General features: G+C 41.4%; 1 protein-coding gene across 1 annotated transcript in view; it reads right to left on the reverse strand.

Moving 5' to 3' along the window:
* LOC148543382 (intelectin-1-like) overlaps positions 1-23912 on the reverse strand; it is a 107850-nt gene that overhangs the window by 16959 nt on the left and 66979 nt on the right. The window contains exons 5-6 of the mRNA XM_088468519.1: positions 5286-5406; positions 2805-2911 (exon numbers count right to left, since the gene is read on the reverse strand). Coding sequence (XP_088324645.1) covers positions 2805-2911; positions 5286-5406 — 228 coding nt within the window. The remainder of the gene's footprint in view (positions 1-2804; positions 2912-5285; positions 5407-23912) is intronic.

Consider the following 23912-nt stretch of genomic DNA (forward strand, 5'->3'; position numbering starts at 1 on the left):
GGGGGCTGCCTAACCCTAAGTCCCCCCCAGGAGCCCCTAACCTAACTCCCCCCCAACGTCTGTCCGCACCCGCCACCCGGCTTACCTTCGATCGGTATGCTGGGCGTCAGGCTCCCAGCCTAGGATGGGATTTCGACACCTGTCATTAGTACCCTGCCGGGATTTGACAGTCGGGAAGCCGGCGGTTGGCATTTCGACCATTGGCTTCCTGACTGCATCCCTTAGGTAGATGGGGGAAGGTACCGTGAGCGATGAGGGTGAGGCAGACTTGTAATGGGGTAAAGGATGAGTGGAAGAAGTACTGCGGTGAAGGAAGGATGGAGGGGCATATTCAGTATGATGTCTATGTTATATGAATCATATTCTCTTGTTCTAATGCTGTTCTTCCTTTGAAGAATCCTTCTGTCCTGCACCTTATTAAAATCATTGATATATTTGAATAATTTTTATCATCATCTGCAATAATCCTTCTCTACTCCGAGCTCTACATTTTTATATCCTTTAATCTTTCCTGCTAAGTTGTGACTTAGTCCGTGAACCATTATAGTTGCCCATCTTTGCACAATGTCTAATTTATTTGTGTTCTTCTGGAGATAGAAGATCCCTTGATTGTGCCATATTTTCTTCCTAACTTGACATAATCTATCCAGTAATTGCCTTAGCTTGCTTTAATCACACATATACGCACCTTCACCCTTGACTCTGATGACCCGGCCATCACTCTTCAAAACTTATCCTCTGCCTGCAAAAAAGCTGCAATCTCATTGAGCACTGCTGGAGGAAATCTCGCTCCCACATGACTTGTTTCACTTCAAATTATTTCATCCTACACCTCTGCCCTCTTTCTCTCACTCTCTAAGCAACCATACTTTAAATTTCGTATTTAGTCGGGATGTAGTTAAATCTTAGATGTTCAAAACATAGACTGTCATAATGTAGACATGGTCAAAACTTAAAACTTAGACAACGAAAAGTTGGATAGGGTCATAAGGTCGACAGTTAAAATGTAGAATATAGTCAAAAGGACAACAGTAAAAAATAAATGTGTACAGTCAAAAGGTCGACAGTTAAAACAAAGACAAATCAAAAGGTTGACAGTCATAATGTCAACGTTCAGAATACTAATTGCAATCAGCTTACATATGCTAATAGCAATGAATCTGTGGAAAGAATCACACACAGAGCGTGAATCAGCAGTGCACTGCTGAACGCAGTTTTCCGATGTTTGGGAATCTGCGCAGGCGCCAGAACCATTCTGCTCATGTGCAGAATGGGTCTGCAAGTCCGCTTGCAAACTGGCAGCAGACTGTCAGTGATTGACAGCCTGCTGCTGTTTGGGGGTGGCGACAGCCTTCTGTTACCCGAAACGGAGGAGTGTCAACACCGTTGGGGGGGAGGGAAGAGACCAGGATCTACGTCTAATCTACCGTCTCTTCTAAACTGTGGCTGCTGGACCCTATGGGTCACCGCAGCCGGCCGATGGTATACAGATTAATCGATGCTGCGTTGAACAACGCAGCTCAGTTAAGTAATGCACAGGAGGCGTGATGCCTCCTGTGCATTAACATATCTGCAAGGATAGCAATTGCAAAGCTGCCTGAGTGCATACATCATATCTATAGACTGCGTGCATACATCATATATCTATAGCCTGAGTGCATACATCATATCTATAGACTGCGTGCATACATCATATATCTATAGCCTGCGTGCATACATCATATATCTATAGCCTGAGTGCAACTTTGCAATTACGATCCTTACAGAATTAGGCCCACAGTCTGATTGCAATTAGCATATGTATACTGATTGCAATCACCTTGCATATGATAATAACAATGAAACTAAAGGCCCCCATACACTAGCAATGGATTATGGCGATCCTGCGTTGGGTTGGAGGATGGGTAAAATCCAACATTTTGAATTTCACTGATTTGCCGATCACAATCAAAATATGATCGTGATTTGCAAATCAGTGAAATTTAACATGTATAATTTCACCGATCCGCTGACGGATCGCAGAAAATCGATGGCCGCCAGTCGACATTTTCAGCTGGCAGATCTGAGTTTCCGATCCGATTGCTGGATCCAGCAATCTGTTGCCTAATGTATGGGTGCCTTAACTGAGGGAAAAGCACAATACATATGCTAATAGCAATGAAACTGCATATGCGCAAACAGTCATCCCAGCATGTGAGTCAAACAGTAATATGTCCGTAAATGTCACATAATAAAAATCATTGGCTCCCCCCACTACAGTACCGTGCACAGACAAACTGCCCACCAGTTATGTGCCGCACCGCACATTTGATGCTGTGGCCACTAATCCCTGTCATAGTAGCCGTGCGCTAATGCCCTACTTTGTTGATCTAAGTAAAGCATGTACACCTGCCTATAGTTTGACTTTAGGTTATTTGAAACGTTCTGTCTAACTTTAATATACACCTTGTCATCCTATTTCCAGCTGTGATACCAATGTCAGCTAGAAGAAGGAGTTATTTATTTTGCTAAGGTAAGATGCGGGGCTTGGGGTGGGAGGTCCCGATGCACGCAAGCCCCATCGGGCGTTAGTATGCCCTGACTCCATGAGACTGACCTTTTCCATGTATTCACAAGATAGCAGTTAACTTGCCACCCAGAAAAACTGATTTCAAAGATAGAGAGGTCCGGCCACACACCAGCCGCTCTCGTATCCTCCATCATGCGCAGTCTGCTGAAAGGAGCACCAAGTGCCCGCAGCCGGACCTGCAACTGAATCATACATTTTTTTCACTTATTTTTTGCTATGACTGGCAGCAACTTACATGTTCAGAATTGCATTCGTTGGTCGGTTTCACTCCGGGGCATAAGGCCAGTGCTGCTTTTTCATTGTTAAACACACGGAATTGGATAAAACCAGCAGTGAATTCATCTGCAAAAGAGAATTTAAGGTTTCATTGTTCAGTGTCAGAAATGCAGCTCACTATTATTTATACAATGTCATTGGAACACACATTAAAACTGCTACGCGGAGGAGGTAATATACTGAAAGTTACAAATAGTAGCAAATCAGATTTTTGTTTTTATGTGTTTAGTAAATACTCTATATAATAATTTTGGAAATATTGTTATACAGGACAGTGTAGTACTACAGAGAAATAAAAGAATGATGGCATTAATGGTTGTAGAAATCGACAAAGGGTCATTAAATTGCAATTTGCTTTCATTTTTCCATTGAGATTGTAGTCACCATATGTAATAGAATGTGAGTGTAGCCTAAAGGCTCATACACACTAGACGATGAGCTGTATGAACGACATGGGTGAAAGATTTCCCTTGAACTTTCTGTAGTGCAGGACAAACGATATTGGGTGTACACACTGAATGATATCTATAAAGATATCTTTCAGTGAAGTCCTGCAACATCTCTGAACAGGCAATTCTTGGCGATATCGTCAGACTGGCCTGTATGTATGGACGACAAAAGACATCATTAACGACCCGCATCATTGGTCGTTCACTGCATACACACTGAACGATATGAACGATATTTCATTGAATGATATCGTATCGTCCATATCGTTCATAAAAATTAATGTGTATGCGGCTTAACTCACCAGAATATTGACCCCCACCATTTTCAGCATGACACAGCCCAGATGTTTCTAATGTTAAATATACACTGGATATACAGTAATAGTGTGTAAGTTTGAAAATAGCTGGAATTGCACCAGAAAAACACACTGCATAATAGACAGTCCAGGGGGCAGCAAGATAGCTGCTAATGATGGGTACACACTCTACAGATATATCTGCAGATGATGGTTGTTCATACACACTGAACAACCAACAACCGTCACCTGGCTGTGGGTCCCTCTGGCTAGGAACATGTTGTGGCCTCCACTGCAAGTGTACGGGTGGTCGGCTGACCGCCGTACACAAAGCACAATGCTCAAATATATCTGCAGATATATTGGGCATCGGCTGTGCAGGACAGCCGACGTGATATTTCTGTGAACAACGTCATTCACAGACATATCGCTGGTGCACACTGGCCGACGGGCACCCAATATATATCTGCCAGTGTGTACCAGCATCACTGAGAAACAGTCTGTACACTGGTGCAGCTTGGAATCCAGAAGACACTGTGTGCTAGTGCGGCTTGGAAGCCAGGAAACAGTCTGTGCACTGGTGCGGCTTGGAAGCTGGGAAACAGTCTATGTACTGATGTTTAGACAGTATAACCGGCACAGAGTGCAGGGCTGGCTGTATCTTAAGAGAAGCAGGACCAAATCAGAGCCGTCTCTAGCAGAGAGTAATTCCTAATCACAGGCTGGTGTGCACCTGAGATCTGCAGAGAGGCAGATGATTAGTAGCACCTGAGAAAAACATACAGACAGACAGGAATGACAGGCTATGAACTGAACACAGACAAAACAGGATTAGATGCAGTCTCCAGTAGTAACCAAGACTGGAAACTACCACCAAGATGATCCACTACCTGCGGATCCTAACAAAGTCATACTTGCATAAGACTTTGTAGCATCACCATTGCAACCTCCCCCACTGAAGTCAATTGCTGAGAGATGGATAAAATTCTGTCTATGTATTCATTCATGCTCTTACATGCACTAAGTTCTGTGGCATACAATGTGCACTTCAAGTTAATTATTGTCATTAGCCCTTTGTCTTAATAAGTCATTTGCAGAGTTACCTATATGTCATGATGTGCTGTCGCTTTACCCTGAATAATAGAACATGTGATTCCACTGCTAGACCAATTGTCCCCATAGCTATTTCTACTTTGTCAAAATTTGGATCATCACCAGGATTAGTAGTAACCTTCCATAACTTCTCCCGCTATAACTGCATCTCCATGGCAAATTTCCATGTAGAAGTACATTACATCAGATTCCAGTTATGTGTGTATGAGGGCGAGTAAAAAATTATATGCACTCCAGTTATATTAATACGTCTGTTGGCCGCACTGTCTTATCAACACTTTCCGTACTATATCGCTGTCTCTCCAGTCACTGCTGTGCAGGTTTGAACGTGTTACGTCAGTTCATTTGTGACTGTAGTGCAAGAAAAAATGGCTGCCCCACTTGTGATTTTCACGAAAGAAGAGCAGCGTGCAGTGTTTGGATGTTTTTTGTTTTTTTAACTACAAAAAAATTTACAGAGCCTCAACACAGATGCCCAGCAGTGTATATGCACTTAATTTTGTGTATTTGTGAACATGAAAATAGTTAATAGGAATCTTTAAATTATTTATCAGCATATATTCCAGAGACAAAAAAACTTACTTCTTGCATTTGGTGAGTAATAATTTGCTGTCTTTTCTGCATTACCAAAATCATACACAACAGGTATTGCAGGTCCATTGTTTGCTGGGCAGCTACCAACATTGTATACAACTGGGTATTTCTGAAAGAGGATAATGAAGGTAGAGTTATACACCGGAATGTTTACATTATGTTGTAATTACTTGACTCATCATTATAATTTCTTAATAAAAATGTAATACATTTTAAAATGTAATAAAATTTTTTTTTGATGCACTGAATTCATATTTTAAATTATATTGATGCCTAAGTTCGGTTATAAAGTCTGTGCCAACTACTACATTATACCTCTAGAGTTAGACTGTAAGTTCACACAATGCGCCTCTCTACCCTCTATCTTACTTATATACCTTTTTATTTGCAAACTTGTATGTTCTAAATTTATGTATTTTTTGCATTATTTGTTATATCAACTAATAAACAATGAAAATAAAGAAAAAAAGTGCGCTCAGATGCTCAACCTGGTTAATTATGTCCTGAGATGAAAATGAATTGTCAATGCATGTAATTCATTAAAAATGTGGTAATTTATTCATACATTAAAATAGTTCAAGATGAATAATCCCTGTATATGTCAATATATAGTATGACTCAACCTTCCAAAGGGGTGCTGAATAAGAACCAGGTGTTAAAATAATCACCTGTATGTTTAGTGTCACTGTGGGGAGTCAGCTTATCTTTTAGGGACAAGCTCTCCGTATGTTCTCTGCTGCTATGCTTGTAACATACGTACCCCTAGGGGCTGCTATGCAGTCAACAGTGAGTGAACATATAGTGTATTATAAAGGTATAGGCACTAGCCACCTTCCTCAGTCTCACTGCGGGAGGTCAGCCTTTCTTGCAGGGATAGGCTCTCCGTATGATCTCTGTTTAAAACTTCTATCATACGTCTCCCAGGAGGTTGCTATGCAGCCATCAGTGAGAAAGTGGCTTGGTGTAAACTAATGATTGACACAGTAAGCAGCGTCCTGCACTGTTACTCACCCCACTTCTGTGTAACTTCTCATCTGAAGTCAAACCCCTCCCGAAGTGCGGAACTGTTTGCAGTATAGAGTTCTATGTAGACTTGCACTTATGTGTGCAAGCATAGTGAGCCAATTGGTTGATGCTGTAAGTCTTTGGACACCAGATCAGACAGTCTTATGTTATAGGGTCTGGGTCTGGGACTCCTAAATGTCTGTCCGCTTGCTGCGGTAAGAGCTGCGCACCTCCACGCTGCTCACGCTGATACTGGAGAACTGTAGATAACGAGTCCCTCAGTATTGTATAACGGGGACTCAGTCCGGGGTTCCTCCTCTGTTTGAAACGCTCGTGCGGGAAGCTGGTGCACGCTGGCTGCTCGTGCTGCTTCTCACGTGCTGGTTGTATCCGGGTATGTCTCTGTTACGTCATGCAGGGATTCCCAACGCGTATCGGCCTCTGATTGGCCTTCCTCACACACCCCCCTGAGGAAGGCCGATCATACGGAGAGCCTATCCCTGCAAGAAAGGCTGACCTCCCGCAATGAGACTGAGGAAGGTGGCTAGTGCCTATACCTTTATAATACACTATATGTTCACTCACTGTTGACTGCATAGCAGCCCCTAGGGGTACGTATGTTACAAGCATAGCAGCAGAGAACATACGGAGAGCTTGTCCCTAAAAGATAAGCTGACTTCCCACAGTGACACTAAACATACAGGTGATTATTTTAACACCTGGTTCTTATTCAGCACCCCTTTGGAGGGTTGAGTCATACTATATATTGACATATACAGGGATTATTCATCTTGAACTATTTTAATGTATGAATAAATTACCACATTTTTAATGAATTACATGCATTGACAATTCATTTTCATCTCAGGACATAATTAACCAGGTTGAGCATCTGAGCGCACTTTTTTCTTTATTTTCATTGTATATGTAAGAAGGAGGACCCCTTTATCTGATTAAGTGCTGCCTTATACCAACTTATTCATTTTTTCAGAGCGCAGTAAATTCTTATTAAAAAAACTAATAAACAATGTTGAGTTTTGTGCAGCCTTATCAATGAACAATGCTGATGATTATCCAAATCTTTATTTTCATTTGTAAATACTTATTAGCATGAAGCAAGTGGAGTCTAAATATAAATTAAAAGTTTTACCTGTAATTTTAGTTCCATGAAGTTATAAGTCTGCACATTAGAATCTCAAGGAAATAAGAAGTTGAATTTGGAAGTCTAAATCATAAGGATTGGTCCAAATTGTTGGTTTGTGACCTACATGTAAAATTGTACCCAGTATCGGACTGGGGCATGAAGGGCCCACCAGGAGAATGCAGTGGTGGGGGCCCTTGCTTATGGGTTGTGGTCATCCACCAGAGGGGGTGTGGCCAGCCACTACAGATGCTTGGCTAACCATTAGACAAATCTCGGTTAGTTTCTATAGAAGGGGATCAAGCCCCATGTTGATCAGTGATCCTCCAAGTAACTGACCATCTAATAGAGTAACAAACTATAATTTGAGGTCTGGAACTTGACACTTAGAAGAGGGAGGAGGATGGGTCCATAGGCAGTGGGGCCCACCGGGGATTTCCCTTGTACCCCTGTGGGCCAGTCCAACCCCGATTGTACCAAATCATGAATTTGCTACCTTCCTAATATTTAAATCTATATTATACCCATAAAACCTGCCTTAGTCGAGATTAATGGTATGGCGTACACTTAGTCACCCCAGACTGTGCATGACAAAGACAGGACAGAACATCCAGGATCATTATATAGCTACTCCCAATTGACCCAATTGCTCATTTACAATTTGTGCCCTGCATTCACATTGGTTTGTTTGTTCCAATTCCTTTTAATATTTGGAAATTACAAGTACCTGCCACTGGATTTTTGGTGATAGCATTTACAAATTCTCCTGCAAAGTAGAAAGTCATTGGCAAAATCTCATACTTTTGATAACTTCCTAACAAAAAATGCTGCTATTTAACACTTATAAGGAAAGGATACTGCCAAACAAATATACTTCCAATCTCTCATCATTTCATCTGGATTCTAACCTCTTTAAAACAGTTAAATCTCTTCTCAAAACAGAAAAGAAATATGCCCACGCTCGGTTTTACCCATATCAAACATGGTACCAGCAGCATGGCAATATTAATGCCATAAATGTATACAAAACAGAAAAACTTTTGCTATCGGCGCTATCAATAATATGCTACAAATTTATGTGTGTGCAGCAAATAAAACAAAGGGGATTTTGTCATGATTTGATCAAAGCATTTAAGCCTGCAGCCCAGCGGCACGGGACCCCGCGGGCATATTTCTTTTCTGTTTTGTTTCAAAATGTTGCCTTGTGCTTTCATGGCAGCTTTCAATTAAGGCTATAAAAAGCCTAGTTGCCTGTGGCTAACAGCCAGCCCCTGTATATATGTGTCCCTCTGTACCTAGGAGGTGAGTACATTTTAACTGCAATGTAATGATGTGCTGGGCATATATGCTAGTGTTAGGGACCTGCAGAAAAATGGGGTCCCTTGATGCTGGGCTGCAGGCTTAAATGCTTTGATCAAATATCTTCTCAACCTTCGCATAGATATCCCCCTGACCACCATCACTGCCCAAGGTTTAGCATCTGACTTTAACAACAAGATTGACAAAATTCTGCTCAATTCCTGTCCCAATTCCTCTGGAACCTTCTTTTTATTTTAAACCACAAATTATGATGATATTTTTCAACTCTCCACTTCTCCCAGTAAATTCAATCTAGTCACAAATAAGTAATTCACAAGATATAGCCCAGGCGCTGAGGGGTTGATATTTACTGAACAGATTCAATGTGGTTGTGTGGGGTAGTCAGTCCCACTCAATAAAAAGTACATGAAAGATAAAGCAACCACAGATTCTGTTAGTATAATTAAAAATCACTCAAACCAGTAGCAACAATGTATATAATAAATGAATTATATCTTTATTAAGACAAAGCAGCCAATGCTTATAAATTCAATAAGAACAATAAAACACACATGTAAATAATGAAATTGCATGTAAATAATGGTTCCTAAAATATATGAATATAAAGTCCCGGACTTTTGAACAACATTTGGTGAAACCCTCTGAAGAATTCCTCCATACACATAGATATATTTTGGACTGATGTTGATTAGTTCATCATCTGGTATAAAAGTTACAAAGTAATAAAATAGATGTCGATATTACCTTCCGTATAGTTGGATCAGACCCAGATCTGGGTATATGACCACAATGTAAATGATGGTTACCGTAGCTGAAGATGGCAGACCTCCCGATCTCGACCCAGCTGACGATGGAGATGCAGAGGGGAGCAGGTGGTCGCTCTAGTGCTCCAGGTCCGGCACAGGGGGGGGGCGAAACAATGTACTCCGTGCTCTGTGAGTGAATGGGTCGTCTGACCAAGATGCACGCGCTCTACCCGGCCAGCGGGGAGACTTGGGAAGAATTGAATGATGCCACTCTGGGGCTCCGTGTCAGGGGGAAAGGAACAGAGGGCTCTGCGTCCCGGATGGGTATGGAGGATATTCCACTGCAAGCTAATAGGATGGTTTGAAGCTTGCCAAGCACGGTGTGTGGACGTGCAGAGAGAGCCAGTGATGAAACTCCAGGAATCAAAGACCGGGTAAGTGTAGCAAAATCAGCAAAGCAAAATGGTGCTTGATTTTGCTACACTTACCCGGTCTTTGATTCCTGGAGTTTCATCACTGGGGTCAGACGAAATCGGAGTCACAAACAAGCCAATGTCAAGGTCTGCCATCTTCAGCTACGGTAACCATCATTTACATTGTGGTCATATACCCAGATCTGGGTCTGATCCAACTATACGGAAGGTAATATCGACATCTATTTTATTACTTTGTAACTTTTATACCAGATGATGAACTAATCAACATCAGTCCAAAATATATCTATGTGTATGGAGGAATTCTTCAGAGGGTTTCACCAAATGTTGTTCAAAAGTCCGGGACTTTATATTCATATATTTTAGGAACCATTATTTACATGCAATTTCATTATTTACATGTGTATTTTATTGTTCTTATTGAATTTATAAGCATTGGCTGCTTTGTCTTAATAAAGATATAATTCATTTATTATATACATTGTTGCTACTGGTTTGAGTGATTTTTAATTATACTAACAGAATCTGTGGTTGCTTTATCTTTCATGTACTTTTTATTGAGTGGGACTGACTACCCCACACAACCACATTGAGTCTGTTCAGTAAATATCAACCCCTCAGCGCCTGGGCTATATCTTGTGTCTTTTCTACTGTTGAGTCAACCCTTTGGCAGCTGATATGAGTTGTTTAAATAATTTTGACGAACGTACTAAGAGGAGACAGACATTTTATAGAGATAAAGATCTTGAAGAGAACGGAGATATTTTAAGAAAGCATGATAATTGGTTGAAAAAAATGTACAAATTGGAAAATTTATTAAAAACTGAACTTAAACATTGGTTAGATGCTACGAATCTTCAAAAATATGTGGAAGAAAAAATTGTGCCAAGAGGCTTACGCCTTAATAAACCATGTATTTTTGAAAAGGATGAGGAATTATTGAAAGAATGGAATAACACTTTAGATAATTGCTCCCTTAAACTTATGTCTATTATTATTAAATTTCGTATGAATAAAGTAGAGGAAATAAAGGGTGAGATTGATAAACAAAGGAAAATAGTAGAATGTTTCAAGGATTGTTCAGGTTTCTTAGAAAAAGATGAATCAATCGGAAAGAAAATCAGAGTTTGAAAAAAACACTATTTATAATAAAAAGAGAAAATATTTGAGAGATAGCACAGATTATCAGAAAGGTGAGGTTAGAACATATAATCGGAATAGGAAGCAACACCATGATATGAATCCTCTATTTAAGAGCAAGACTTACAGTCATACCCAATATACACCCAGAGACATCCAGAATAAAGAGTGGAATACTTATAGAACTCAATACTCTAAGAAACCGTATAGTAACCGGGAGGAGCTGGATGAGATTACTAGCTTCTACCCTAAAAGAAAACATTCGCATGGTGATAATGCCATCCCACCGAAAGTGACTTCTGGAGCTATCCCCAAAAGACCAACTAGGAAAGATTCGTCCAATGAAATTTCACAGGTTTTTTTAGAGAAACGTGCCTACCACCCCAAACAAGGTCCCTTGTTGCACAATCGATTCAGCATCCTAACAACCCCCAAAAAAAGACGTCTATCAGATCCAGTAGAAAGAGAGGAAATAAGAAGGACAGATCTAAGATATTAACCTCTAATGGGACTTAGGGAAATAAATCTATTTTCAATCTCTCAGATAAAGTGCTAAGTGAGAATCAAAAGAGAGTGCTCCTTAAAGGATTAAAATTCTCACCTTCTTGTGGTCCAAATATTTTCGAACTTTATGTGGACCTTAACAGATACATTCGAAATTTATGTAGGCAACGATATTTTGCCAATAAAAGATTATCAAAAAATGCACCAGAAAGTACACCTATTTTGCTGGATAGTGGAGACACAAATGCTCTTAACATCCTAGAAGAGCTTCTAGATGAGAATAATGAGGAAAATGAGGACCTTAAGCTGTTTGATGTTAGAGATAGCATGAAACAGTTTAGGGTTAAGTCAGAATTCTTCCCTATAAAAAATAAAAGTTCAAGTATAGAATGTTTCTATAAGACAACATTGAATGATTTTAAAGAGATTTGTTCGACATACAAGGCGAGGGATTAGAATCTAAACAAATGGGAAAGGGTAGCTATCTGAGAGTTATGTAAAGACGACTCTTTAATAATTAAAGAAGCGGACAAGGGAGGAGGTATAGTCGTTCTAATAGAGACGACTATATCCTCGAAGCCCTCCGGCAATTGAAAGATACTACTTTTTACAGAGTATTAGCTTCGGATCCCTCAGCAAAATATCTTAATGAGCTTACTGTTTTATTGGATAAAGCCCTAAATCAGGGAGTCATTACCAGGGAGGTATACAGATTCCTGCTGATACCTTTTCCTGTCACCCCCATTTTTTATTATTTACCCAAAATTCACAAATCTCTCACTACACCCCCTGGCCGCCCTATCATTTCTGGACTTGATTCTCTCACTTCCAATTTATCTCACTATGTAGACTCTTTTCTCCAACCACATGTTACACGGCTAAGGTCCCATCTGAAAGACACTACACATTTTTTGAATTCTATAAAAGATATCATTTGGAATGAAAAATATGCCTTTCTCACGCTTGATGTGAATGCGCTATATACACATATCCCCTATGAGTTGGGGATTAATGCGGTAGCAAATTCATTGTCTGAAGATGGAACCCTATCCGTTCAACATCAGGAATTCATTCTCCAAGCTATTCGTTTCATTCTCACTCACAATTATTTTATTTTTACTGACACTTTTTACTTACAGGTGCTTGGGACGTCCATGGGGACCAGGTTCGCCCCGAGCTTCGCAAACCTATACATGGGACAATTTGAGTCCCAACGTGTGGGGGAGCGAGTTCGGGGGGAACCTGGTCTTCTATGGCCGCTACATAGATGATCTTTTTATTATTTGGGACGGGGACTCTAATAGTGCACAATCTTTTGTCTCTTCCCTTAACACCAATTCTTTTAATCTTTCCTTCACACACACATACAGCAGGGATCTGGTTACCTTCCTGGATGTGACTCTCACAATTAGTGAAAAACATATTATAACCACTAACTATTGTAAAGAAGTGGGAGCTAACAACTACCTGCACTTTAAAAGCTGTCACCATCATCCTTGGAAAACCAATATACCCAAGGGACAATTTATGCGTATCAAACGCAACTGTTCCAATCTTGAAGATTTTTCCAAACAGGTCTTAACACTTTGTGAGAATTTTTTATATAGAGGTTACCCTCGAGATCTGCTTGAAAAAGCATATAATCAAGTCTTACTTATACCGAGGGAATCACTACTGCAACCTAAAACAAGAGGATCTCATGTACACAAAACAGAGAGTAATTTCGCATTTATTTCAACCTATAACGACTCTTCGAGAAAAATTAAAAGCATTATAGAGAAAAATTACTCTATGTTAAAATTCGATCATGTGCTGAAACAAATATTACCAACGAAACCTACTATCATTTATAGGAAAAATAAATCACTTAAAAATATACTTGCACCGAGTACTTTTAAGATTCCCACTAGGACTTTAGAATCCAGATTAGATTGGCTTCCATCCAGACCTCCCGGTTTCTATAAATGCGGTTCTACTAGATGTATCACATGTCACCATGCATTAAATAAAACAAAAACTATTAACCTTGAGGGAATGGATAAGAGCTACACCATTAAGCAATTTATTAATTGCAATACTAAATATGTGGTGTATGTGTTATTGTGCAGTTGTAGTGACGTTAGATATGTTGGTAGAACCATTAGAGGTTTAAAAGAGAGATTCCTAGAACATAGGAGAAACATCCTGAAGAAAAACGTTTTACTTAGTGTCTCCCGACACTTTATGGATAAACATAAGGGTGATATATGCTCCCTAAGAGTTTTAGGAATAGAATCAATATTGCCCACTTCTAGACAAGGAGATAGATTTAGAACTCTATGTAAACGGGAAGTTTACTGGATTTTTAATCTCAATAGTCTCTACCCTGACGGTCTTAACGAACAAATTGAGTTAAATACTATTATTTGACTACACCTAGTGCTATTCTTATATATATATTTTTTTCATCCTTATTAACATAAGACTTATAGAATTGATCTCACATAGGTACATACCAATTTGTCGCTTATTGTTTTAATTCGTTATACGTGTGTATATATACATATATATATATGGGTGTGCACCCATATCTGCATGTATATGTTTATATACACAAATGATTCTGCCTGTTCTCCTCTAGAATTATTGTTCTTATGTCTTCCGTTCTTATTAGTAAATATATGTATGTGCATTTATAAAGTGTCTGCTCTATGAGCCATTCATGTGCCTTTAATAGGATCAAACTGCTTTTTCACTCAAACCAGTAATTAACTATACTCATATGTATCTAATGCTGATTAATTGCTGAAGGTACTTAAACTGTTCAAACTTGCAATGCCCCATTCACCTTGAAAAAGGCGTCAGAAGGACGTTGAAACGCGTTGGTGCTTGATTTTGCTACACTTACCCGGTCTTTGATTCCTGGAGTTTCATCACTGGCTCTCTCTGCACGTCCACACACCGTGCTTGGCAAGCTTCAAACCATCCTATTAGCTTGCAGTGGAATATCCTCCATACCCATCCGGGACGCAGAGCCCTCTGTTCCTTTCCCCCTGACACGGAGCCCCAGAGTGGCATCATTCAATTCTTCCCAAGTCTCCCCGCTGGCCGGGTAGAGCGCGTGCATCTTGGTCAGACGACCCATTCACTCACAGAGCACGGAGTACATTGTTTCGCCCCCCCCTGTGCCGGACCTGGAGCACTAGAGCGACCACCCGCTCCCCTCTGCATCTCCATCATCAGCTGGGTCGAGATCGGGAGGTCTGCCATCTTCAGCTACGGTAACCATCATTTACATTGTGGTCATATACCCAGATCAGGGTCTGATCCAACTATACGGAAGGTAATATCGACATCTATTTTATTACTTTGTAACTTTTATACCAGATGATGAACTAATCAACATCAGTCCAAAATATATCTATGTGTATGGAGGAATTCTTCAGAGGGTTTCACCAAATGTTGTTCAAAAGTCCGGGACTTTATATTCATAAATTTTAGGAACCATTATTTACATGCAATTTCATTATTTACATGTGTGTTTTATTGTTCTTATTGAATTTATAAGCATTTGTTGCTTTGTCTTAATAAAGATATATTTCATTTATTATATACATTGTTGCTACTGGTTTGAGTGATTTTTAATTATACTAACAGAATCTGTGGTGACTTTATCTTTCATGTACAAATAAGTAATTCACTGTCTCCTATGCTTGTAACTAGTCATTTAGTCATCACCACTAAATCTAAAAGGCCACAGAAGATTTGTCGACAGTAATGCTGTCAAAGGTCAAATTGTTGACAGCATTATGTTGACAGAAGAATGCTGATGTGGCTGTAATGGGTTTTTAAAGCATTTTAACCATGTTGTTATTATAATTTTAAAGAATCTCTATTATATTTAATCTATTAATACAGTTTGGTGATCACGTTCTAAATAAGTGCAAAGATAAATTATTCAAAAATTGTTAAGCAACAATTGTAGTGTATAATTAAAACTAATACTATTGTGAATAGTAACTAATTAATGATAAGTCATTGACTTGATAACCTGTGAAAGTAAAAAAAATAATTTAATTAGCCAATACAAGTAACATGCCGAACATGGGTGACAATTGTCATTTACTGGATCGTAAGTCCGGCATGATCTTTCATTCCTGGGGTCGCTGGCTCCATGCTCCAGCTAGTGTCTTCTTCTTTAATGGCTAGTGTGGCCCCTTGCAGTGATTAGCCTTTGCAGCCTGACCTAGCAGCAATGTCTGGCCAGGTCCAATGTTCTCTGCTTGCTTGTGCACAAAGATCATAGGGTGCCTAACTGCAGACAGCTCCTTCTTCCACCCATACTGAGATGATAACCGCTTGCCTCACTAGTCAATTTAATAATATATAAATTTGCCTCTTCCATATTTTTTCTATGCTGACATCTTGTGGCTGTGTCTGGTATAAGAGTTTTGCTATTAATCTTAGTGGACTAGTTTGCACCAATTACAGTCCCCTATCTTCTCTCCCTATTTTAGCAGAATGTCAAAGAGTAAAAAATCGAGCTCACATATGCTAACAAGCTACCTCACTTTGGGCCACTCACCTTCCCCACAAAATCTAGTACTTGCCTCTCCTTTCTGGAGTGAAGCTGATGTGGAATCAGAGATGGAGAACTCTTTCACACCATCTACTAAATCTGACACTGTAGCTAGTCTTCAGATAATGAAAAACATGAAACTGACCAGTAGGGATGAAGTCACCAGTGTAGTGTCTGGACTTTCAACAGAAGTTCTCAGCACTGGTAACAGAATGGATGCCCTTGAGTAAGCACAATGAAATCATTGGGATACAATGACCCTGAATTTGCTTGTCTGTGGCAAGACCTCCAACAATTAGCCAACAAGTATTAAGATGCTGGAAATAGAATGGTAAGTTGCATAAGTAAAAGAGCCTTTCCATTATCAAATCTAATTATGCGTTTTTTGTTTTTTTGACTGAATAATATTTTATTAATTTACCATTTTAAAACATGTAACAAATAATACAACATAAAATAAAACATAGTGATGCTTGACAGACATAACACAGCAACATATCTAAAATTCAATACCAATTCCAACATTCAGTAAATAGAACCAAAACCCAATATATAGCACCTAGTGGCAAATTGAAATACACTTCTACATTTAACCATCGCAACAATAGCTATATAAATATTCTAAATATAGTGATCTAAAACATAACTGCAACTATAACAATTAAATGTAACAATAATTATAATAATTACAACTAATTTAACCAAAATAAATATGAACCACGGTGAAAATCTATATGGTTATTATGGGTATCCAAACCACTAAGACATCAACTTTACATTTATTAACCTCCAATATAATAACCACACTCCTAATGACTATAAATATAGTGATCGTGTACATTACTGTTAATAAGTGCATTGATTATAAATGTGTTTATTTAAATTATAATAACTATAAGTGTATTAACTATCAGTGAAATAGCTATACTTTTACTAACTAATTATATCGTGACAATAATAGTGACTATGAATAACATAAATTACCGTTATTAATTATATATTTTGTTGTTAAATATAATAACATATATACTAACTTTAAATACAACCTTTTAAATGCTTAATAATAATAAACCCAATTACAACCAAAATATATAATTTATGAAAAAAATATATAGTCCCATGTAAAATGTAATAACTACAGTATCTCATTTTACAGTGTACACTTTATGCCTATACATAGTATCACTTATATATGCAAAAACAAGGAAAGAGAAAGGCAGAGAGAAACAAAAAACAAACAAAAAATAAAATTTCTCAAAAGCTGCACTGGCTCTCGTATCATAACTTAAATACACAAGAAAGCCATACACTATTATGTACATCTAATAATTGATAAATGTTTGCCTAGAGATAAATTACTATGAAATTTTCCTTATTTCTTTATGATGAGGCAAATCTGCACTCCTGCCATCTACCCGAAATCTGATTAAATTTAATTTCTGCCTTACGTGTAATATAAACGTGTCTTTCATGCTGAACAGTAAGGCTGTTATAACTCTTAGACAGATTGTGGATGCGGACCGTATATAGGGAATTGGCTAGACCTATGCCTGAGGCACAGAGTCTAATGTGCCGGCGGTATTCACGAGGGACCCTCGCAAGATGTTATGGACTTGGCTGCATCCGACACACAGATCGTGGCCCTCAGGTTAGGTTCCCCTATACAGGTACTGTTGGACACTGGATCAGGTGCAAAAGAATAAACATAGTCGACAGGCCGGGTCAGAACCAAACAGACGTAAACGGGTCACAGGAAGCAGCCAAGGTCAGAATCAGATATCATGAGCAGTACAAGGGGTCAGACGAAATCGGAGTCACAAACAAGCCAATGTCAAGATCAGGATAACAGGTAAGTACTAGGAATGCTGGAGTATGGAATGGAGCCTATAATCTGCCACCTGTCTGGTGCCAGAGACTTCCTCTTATAGAGGAGGTTCAAATCTCGCGCCAAACGTGACTTCACGTTTGGCACGCCTGTCCCTTTAAATTACTTTGCAGGACGGCGCACTTCCAGCTGGCATGCGGGGACCCGGAGCAGACATCATGGCAGCCGGCGCCGGGGACTCCACGCCCGCTGCCCACCGCAGATTCCAGTGCTGCCGGACCAGTAAGTGGTAGCCGGGGTCCGGTGCACTGTGACATTACCCCCCTTCTAGGGGTGGGCACCGAACACCCCCAAATGGTTTGTTGGGAAACTTCTGGTGAAATTTTTGAAGAAGCTGAGGCTTGACCCAGCAACGTTCCTCAGGACCATAGCCCCTCCAATCTACTAGAAACTGAACAGCTCCTCTAGAGACCCTAGAGTCTAGAATCTGTTTCACTTCATATTCCTCTTGATGGTCTACCGGAATCGCAGGAGGAAGGCTGCAATGAGTTGAGAAACGATTGAGCACCAAGGACTTGAGAAGAGAAACGTAAAACACATTGGGTATTCTTAAAGTGTTTGGAAGTTTCAAACGATATGCCACTGGGTTGATCACCTGTAAGATTTGAAAAGGACCAATGAATCTGGAAGCAAATTTCATTGTCAGAACCCTTAATCTCAGATGTTTGGTTGACAGCCAGACTTTATCACCAGGAGCCAGCACCGGACCCCTCCTCCTTCTCCTATCTGCAAACAGCTTGTACCTTGAAGAGGTTCTACACAAATTCCTCTTTACCATCTTCCAGACCCTAAAGAATCGATTCACTGTACCACGTACGGCTGGGAGTGATACTGGCTGAAGGCCTGGTAACTCGGGTATCACTGGATGCACACCATACTGAACAAAGAATGGAGAATGTCCCAATGCCTCATGGTACAGGTTTTTTGTGGGCAAATTCAGCCCAAGGTAGCAGAGAGACCCAGTCATCTTGATTGGCTGAAGCATACATCCTAATGAATTTTTCCAATTCTTGGATTACTCATTCAGTCTGGCTGTTACACTGGGGATGATATGCCGAAGAAAAGCTCAGAGTGATGCAAAGCACCTGCATAATGCTCTCCAGAACTTAGAGGTAAACTGTACCCCTCTGTCGGAAACAATGTCCTTAGGAAACCCGTGTAACCTAAAGATTTCTCTTACAAAAATCTCTGCCAACTTTGGTGCTGAGGGCAGACCTTTCAAAAGAATAATGTGAGCGGCCTTGGAGAACTTATCCACCACCACCAGAATTGTGTTGAACCCTTGGCATGAAGGCAGATCAGTCACAAAGTCCATGGAAATGTGAGTCCAAGGGCAATCAGGCACTGGTAGTGGCAACAGGGAACCCGATGGAGAGTGCGGTGGAATGTTATGCTGAGCACAAACATGATAGGCTGCCACAAAGACCTTTACATCCTGATGGAACGTTGGCCACCAGTACCACCTGAGGATCAGTTCCAAGGTTTTTTTAACGCCTGCATGCCCACTAAAACATGATGGATGTACCCACTGAAGTAGTTTAGCCCGAAGTTCTGAGGCTATGAATGTTTTCCCCAGTAGAATCTTGACCCTCTTGGTGGCTGCTAAGAAACAGGCAGGGTTTAGGATGGCCTTATCCTCCTTTACTTCTTCCATTTCAGCAGAACTAAATGCTCGAGACAGGGCATTGGCCTTGATGTTCTTATTACCTGGTCAGTAAGTAATCACTAGATTGAAGAATAATGACCATCTGTCCTGAGGTATGTCAAATTCTTATGATCGGTGTAGACTGTTACAGGGAATTTAGCTCCTTCTAACAAGTAACGCCATTCTTGTAGAGCCAGTTTGATGGCAAGTAGTTACTCATCACCAACAGAATAATTCCTCTCTGATGTAGAGAACTTTCGTGAGAAGAACCCACAGGAGTACCACTTATTTCCTTTGTCTCTCTGTGACAGGACTTCCCCAACCCTATCCATGGAAGCATACACCTCCAGAAAAAATGGTTGGTCACAATTAGGTTGTCTCAGGATGGGTGCTGAAAGGAAGTGCTGTTTTAACTGGACAAAGGCTTCCTCTGCCTCAGTTGACCACTCACGAGTGTCTTGACCGTTCCTGGTAAGAGCAGTGATGGGAGCAGCGATGGAAGAGTAGTTCCTGATGAATAGGCGGTAGAAGTTGCAAAGACCCAGGAAGCGTTGTATTGCTTTTAATCCAACTGGGCGGGTCCAGTTGACAATAGCCGCAATCTCCTCTGGGTCCGTTCGAAGGCAGGAACCCGAGATTATGTACCCCAGAAATGTCAGTTCATTTTGTTCAAAAAAGCTTTTCTCAAGTTTGCAGAAAAGTTGATTAGCTCGGAGTCGAGAAAGCACCTCACAAACATGTTGGCAATGACTTGCTATATCTTCAGAAAATATTAGGATATCGTCCAAATACACCATTACATAATTATACAACAGATCCCGGAAAATATGATTCATGTATTTTTGAAACACAGCTGGGTCGTTGCTTAATCTGAAAGGCATATCTAAGTATTCGTAGTGGCCATCTCGAGTGTTAAAGGCCGTTTTCCACTCGTCTCCAGATCGGACTCTGATTAAATTGTAGGCCCCGCGAAGATCTAGCTTTGTGAAAATCTTTGCCCCTTTAAGCCGATCAAAGAGTTCTGAAATCAGAGGTAGAGGGAACCGATCCTTGATGGTAATTGCATTCAGGCCCTGGTAATCGATGCATGGTCTCAAAACCCCATCCTTCTTTTTAACAAAAAAGAGATCGGCTCCAGCAGGTGATTTAGACTCTCTGATAAATCCACGTTCCAGGTTCTCTGTATTGTATTCAGTAACTGCCTGGGATTCGGGAAGTGAGAGGGGAAAAATTCTTCCACGAGGTGGGACCTTTCCAGGCAATAAATCTATAGCGCAATCCCACTACGATGGTCAGGAAATGTCTCTGCAGCCTTTTTGCTGAACACATCTCTGAAGGACTGGTATGGAGCCCGAAGCTGATCTTCTGAAGAGACAATGTAGGTCCGAATGATGCGATGAGGTTGTTTGACAGACAATAAACAAGACCCTCGGCATTGAGAACTCCATGACAGGATTTGAGGATCTCTCCAGTCCAGAACAGAGGCATGCTTGCAAAGCCAAGGAAGACCCAGGATAACAGGACTTTCGGCTGATGGGGGGATATAGAATGTTATTGATTCCCGATGAAGAACCCCTATTTTCATGGTGATTTCTGTTGTACGTGAGTGAATGGTAGCCATGGGAAGTTTATTTCCATCCACGCCAATGATACCAAGGAGTTTTTGCAGCGGTATGCTAGCAATGCCTAACTCTTGGACCTTTTTAGACGTGATGAAATTGCCATCGGCATCTGAATCTAAGAAGGCTTTGACTTCTTCACAGGAATTCCCACGACCAGGGTTACATCGATGGAAAACTGGGAAGTAACTTGTTTTTTTGGGGTGTATTTCAACGCTCCTAAACTGACCACTCCTCCAGGGCCGGATTACCAATGGGGCGGATGGAGCTGCAGCTCCAAGCCTCCCTTCAAAATAGGCCCACAGCATCTGCTATGCTGCTGTAGACAGGAAAAACATTTTTCCTGCTACAGCAGTAGGCTGCCCTACCAGCCCTCGGCTGCCTGAAGCCCCACCCCTGATGCACGGCAGCTCCACCCCGCTGAGACCCCGGTGGCTCCTTTCTCCTCTCGGCTGACCATCCTCCCCCCACTCTAATCTACCAGCCGCTGCTCAGTGGAACGCAGTGGACTGGTTCAGTAGCCCAACTCCAGTGTCTCCTACGCACCGCATGCCATAACAGGTGCCGCCCCCACCACTGCTAACCTTAAGCAGCCGAGGAGGCAGAGGAACTTATCTCAGTGAAGGGGCCCACATGACAGAGTGACTGATCCGGACTACCAAGTGGCAGTGCTGCTGACTGCCATTTGGGATAACATGTCCAGCTGGCTGCTGCTGCTGATCTCTGAGCTTCAAAGTCAGTACTAATACAAAAAGGTATGCATACACTGAGAGGAATTGTATTTTATTGATCAAGTTTCATGTGTGTGTGTATACAGTGGTGTACAGTATGTGTGTATATACACAATTGGATTTGTTGAAATCTAATAGATGTTGTAGAAACCTTAGGAGACATCAATGCCTCAGCCCAAGTCTCATCTTTAATAAGACCCAAATCCTCTTCTCACTGAGATTTAAGTCTAGGTAAATTTTCAGTATGGTGAAAGGATGATTAAAACAAATAAGAGTGTGATAAAGGCTTACGGGGGCCGAGAGTAAGCAAAAATGTTTTTAATAAAGAAGAAATGAAAACTCTATCAGCAAGGCATGTCTAAGCTGTAGATATCGATAGAAATACTCTGACGGTGAATAATACTGCTGTCTAAGCTAATCAAATGAGCAAAGAACCGAGTTATCATACAATTGACCTAGTGTAGAAATGCCCAGAGGCTGCCTATATAAATTAAGTCGGCGACGGGATGGGGGATCCGACGTCTGACATATCGGGAGGTCCCCACACATGGTGCGATCGGGTGGCCGACCACCTGCTATGCCGGCTCCCCTCTCCCCCAACCCACATAGTGCTGCATGGGATCACACATCGCATCCCCTGATCGACTGATCCTGCATTAAGATCAGGGGGTGCGATGTACGACCCCACGGGTGCGTGCTTGGTCCAACATCAGGCCCATACACGGTGCGATATAGCAGCCAAATCGTATCAATCCATCGGATCGGCTGCTTTATCGCACCGTGTATGGCCCGCTTTAGGCCAGTTTGGTCAGTACACTCCAGCTATTCAAGGAAGTTTCAGGATATAATCCAGGAGCCTCTATCATGCCGGAGACATGTCTCCAAACTTTTATTGCTTGCTTTTAAAAGGGCGGGCTGGATGCACTAATTCTACCTTCTAACAATGGCCCTGATTCAGAGCCGGACGCTCTGACCAGAGCGCTCGCTCTGAATCAGGGCCCACCTCCATAAATATGGAGCGTCCTCCTGGACACTCATATAGCTGTGGGTCACCACCCACAGCCTGCAGGATGATGGTAGCGATGGTCTCAACCGCAAGGCCAGGAGTGATTTTGGCTCTATCAGAGCCAAAATCACTCCCACTGACATCACTAGTGATGTCAGTGGGGCGCCGGCTTCTGACGGTAGGCGTTCCCTTGGGAACGCCTCCGTCTGGCAGGCACGCCCCTGGCACGCCCACCAAAGGGGGGGTGCTGTCAATCAACATCGACAGCACGCCTCCTTTGATCAGACACAACGAGCGATGGAAAGTCAATGTTGAGTGACAGCTCGCCCCCTTTGGTGGGCGGGCCGGGGGGTGGGAGCCCAAACGGAGGCGTTCCCATGAGAGTGCCTGACGTTTGGGGGCGGCCCCACTGACATCACGAGTGATGTCAGTGATGTCAGTGGAGAGATTCCGGCTCTGTTAGAGCCAAAATCTCTCTTGGGCTTTCGGCCACAAGACCCTACCACAAGGGTCTCGTCGCAAGCCTTGATCATCGCGACCATCAACCTGGCCAATCGCTATAGCTGTGGGTGGTCACCCACAGCTGGGTGGTCACCCACAACTATGCGAGCGGCCAGGAGGCCGCACACAAAAAAAAAACGCCCTGATTCAGAGCGAGCGCTCTGTCAGAGCGTCCGGCTCTGAATCAGGGCTTCTATTCCCAAGTCTGAATCAGGCCCAGAATCCTCTAATCAGTGCAGCTGGTGATTTCACTCAGCTGGATAATATACTGCAACTGATGTTTGCTGAGTAAAGGGCCCCAATACATCAGTAATTGATTGCTGCAATTCTGCAATTTGAAATCGATTGAAAAAGGGAAAGATTTTTTATACACAATCGAT

Source organism: Taudactylus pleione, unplaced genomic scaffold, assembly GCF_031769625.1.
Source record: "Taudactylus pleione unplaced genomic scaffold, aTauple2 ptg000004l, whole genome shotgun sequence".
Lineage (NCBI taxonomy): Eukaryota > Metazoa > Chordata > Amphibia > Anura > Myobatrachidae > Taudactylus > Taudactylus pleione.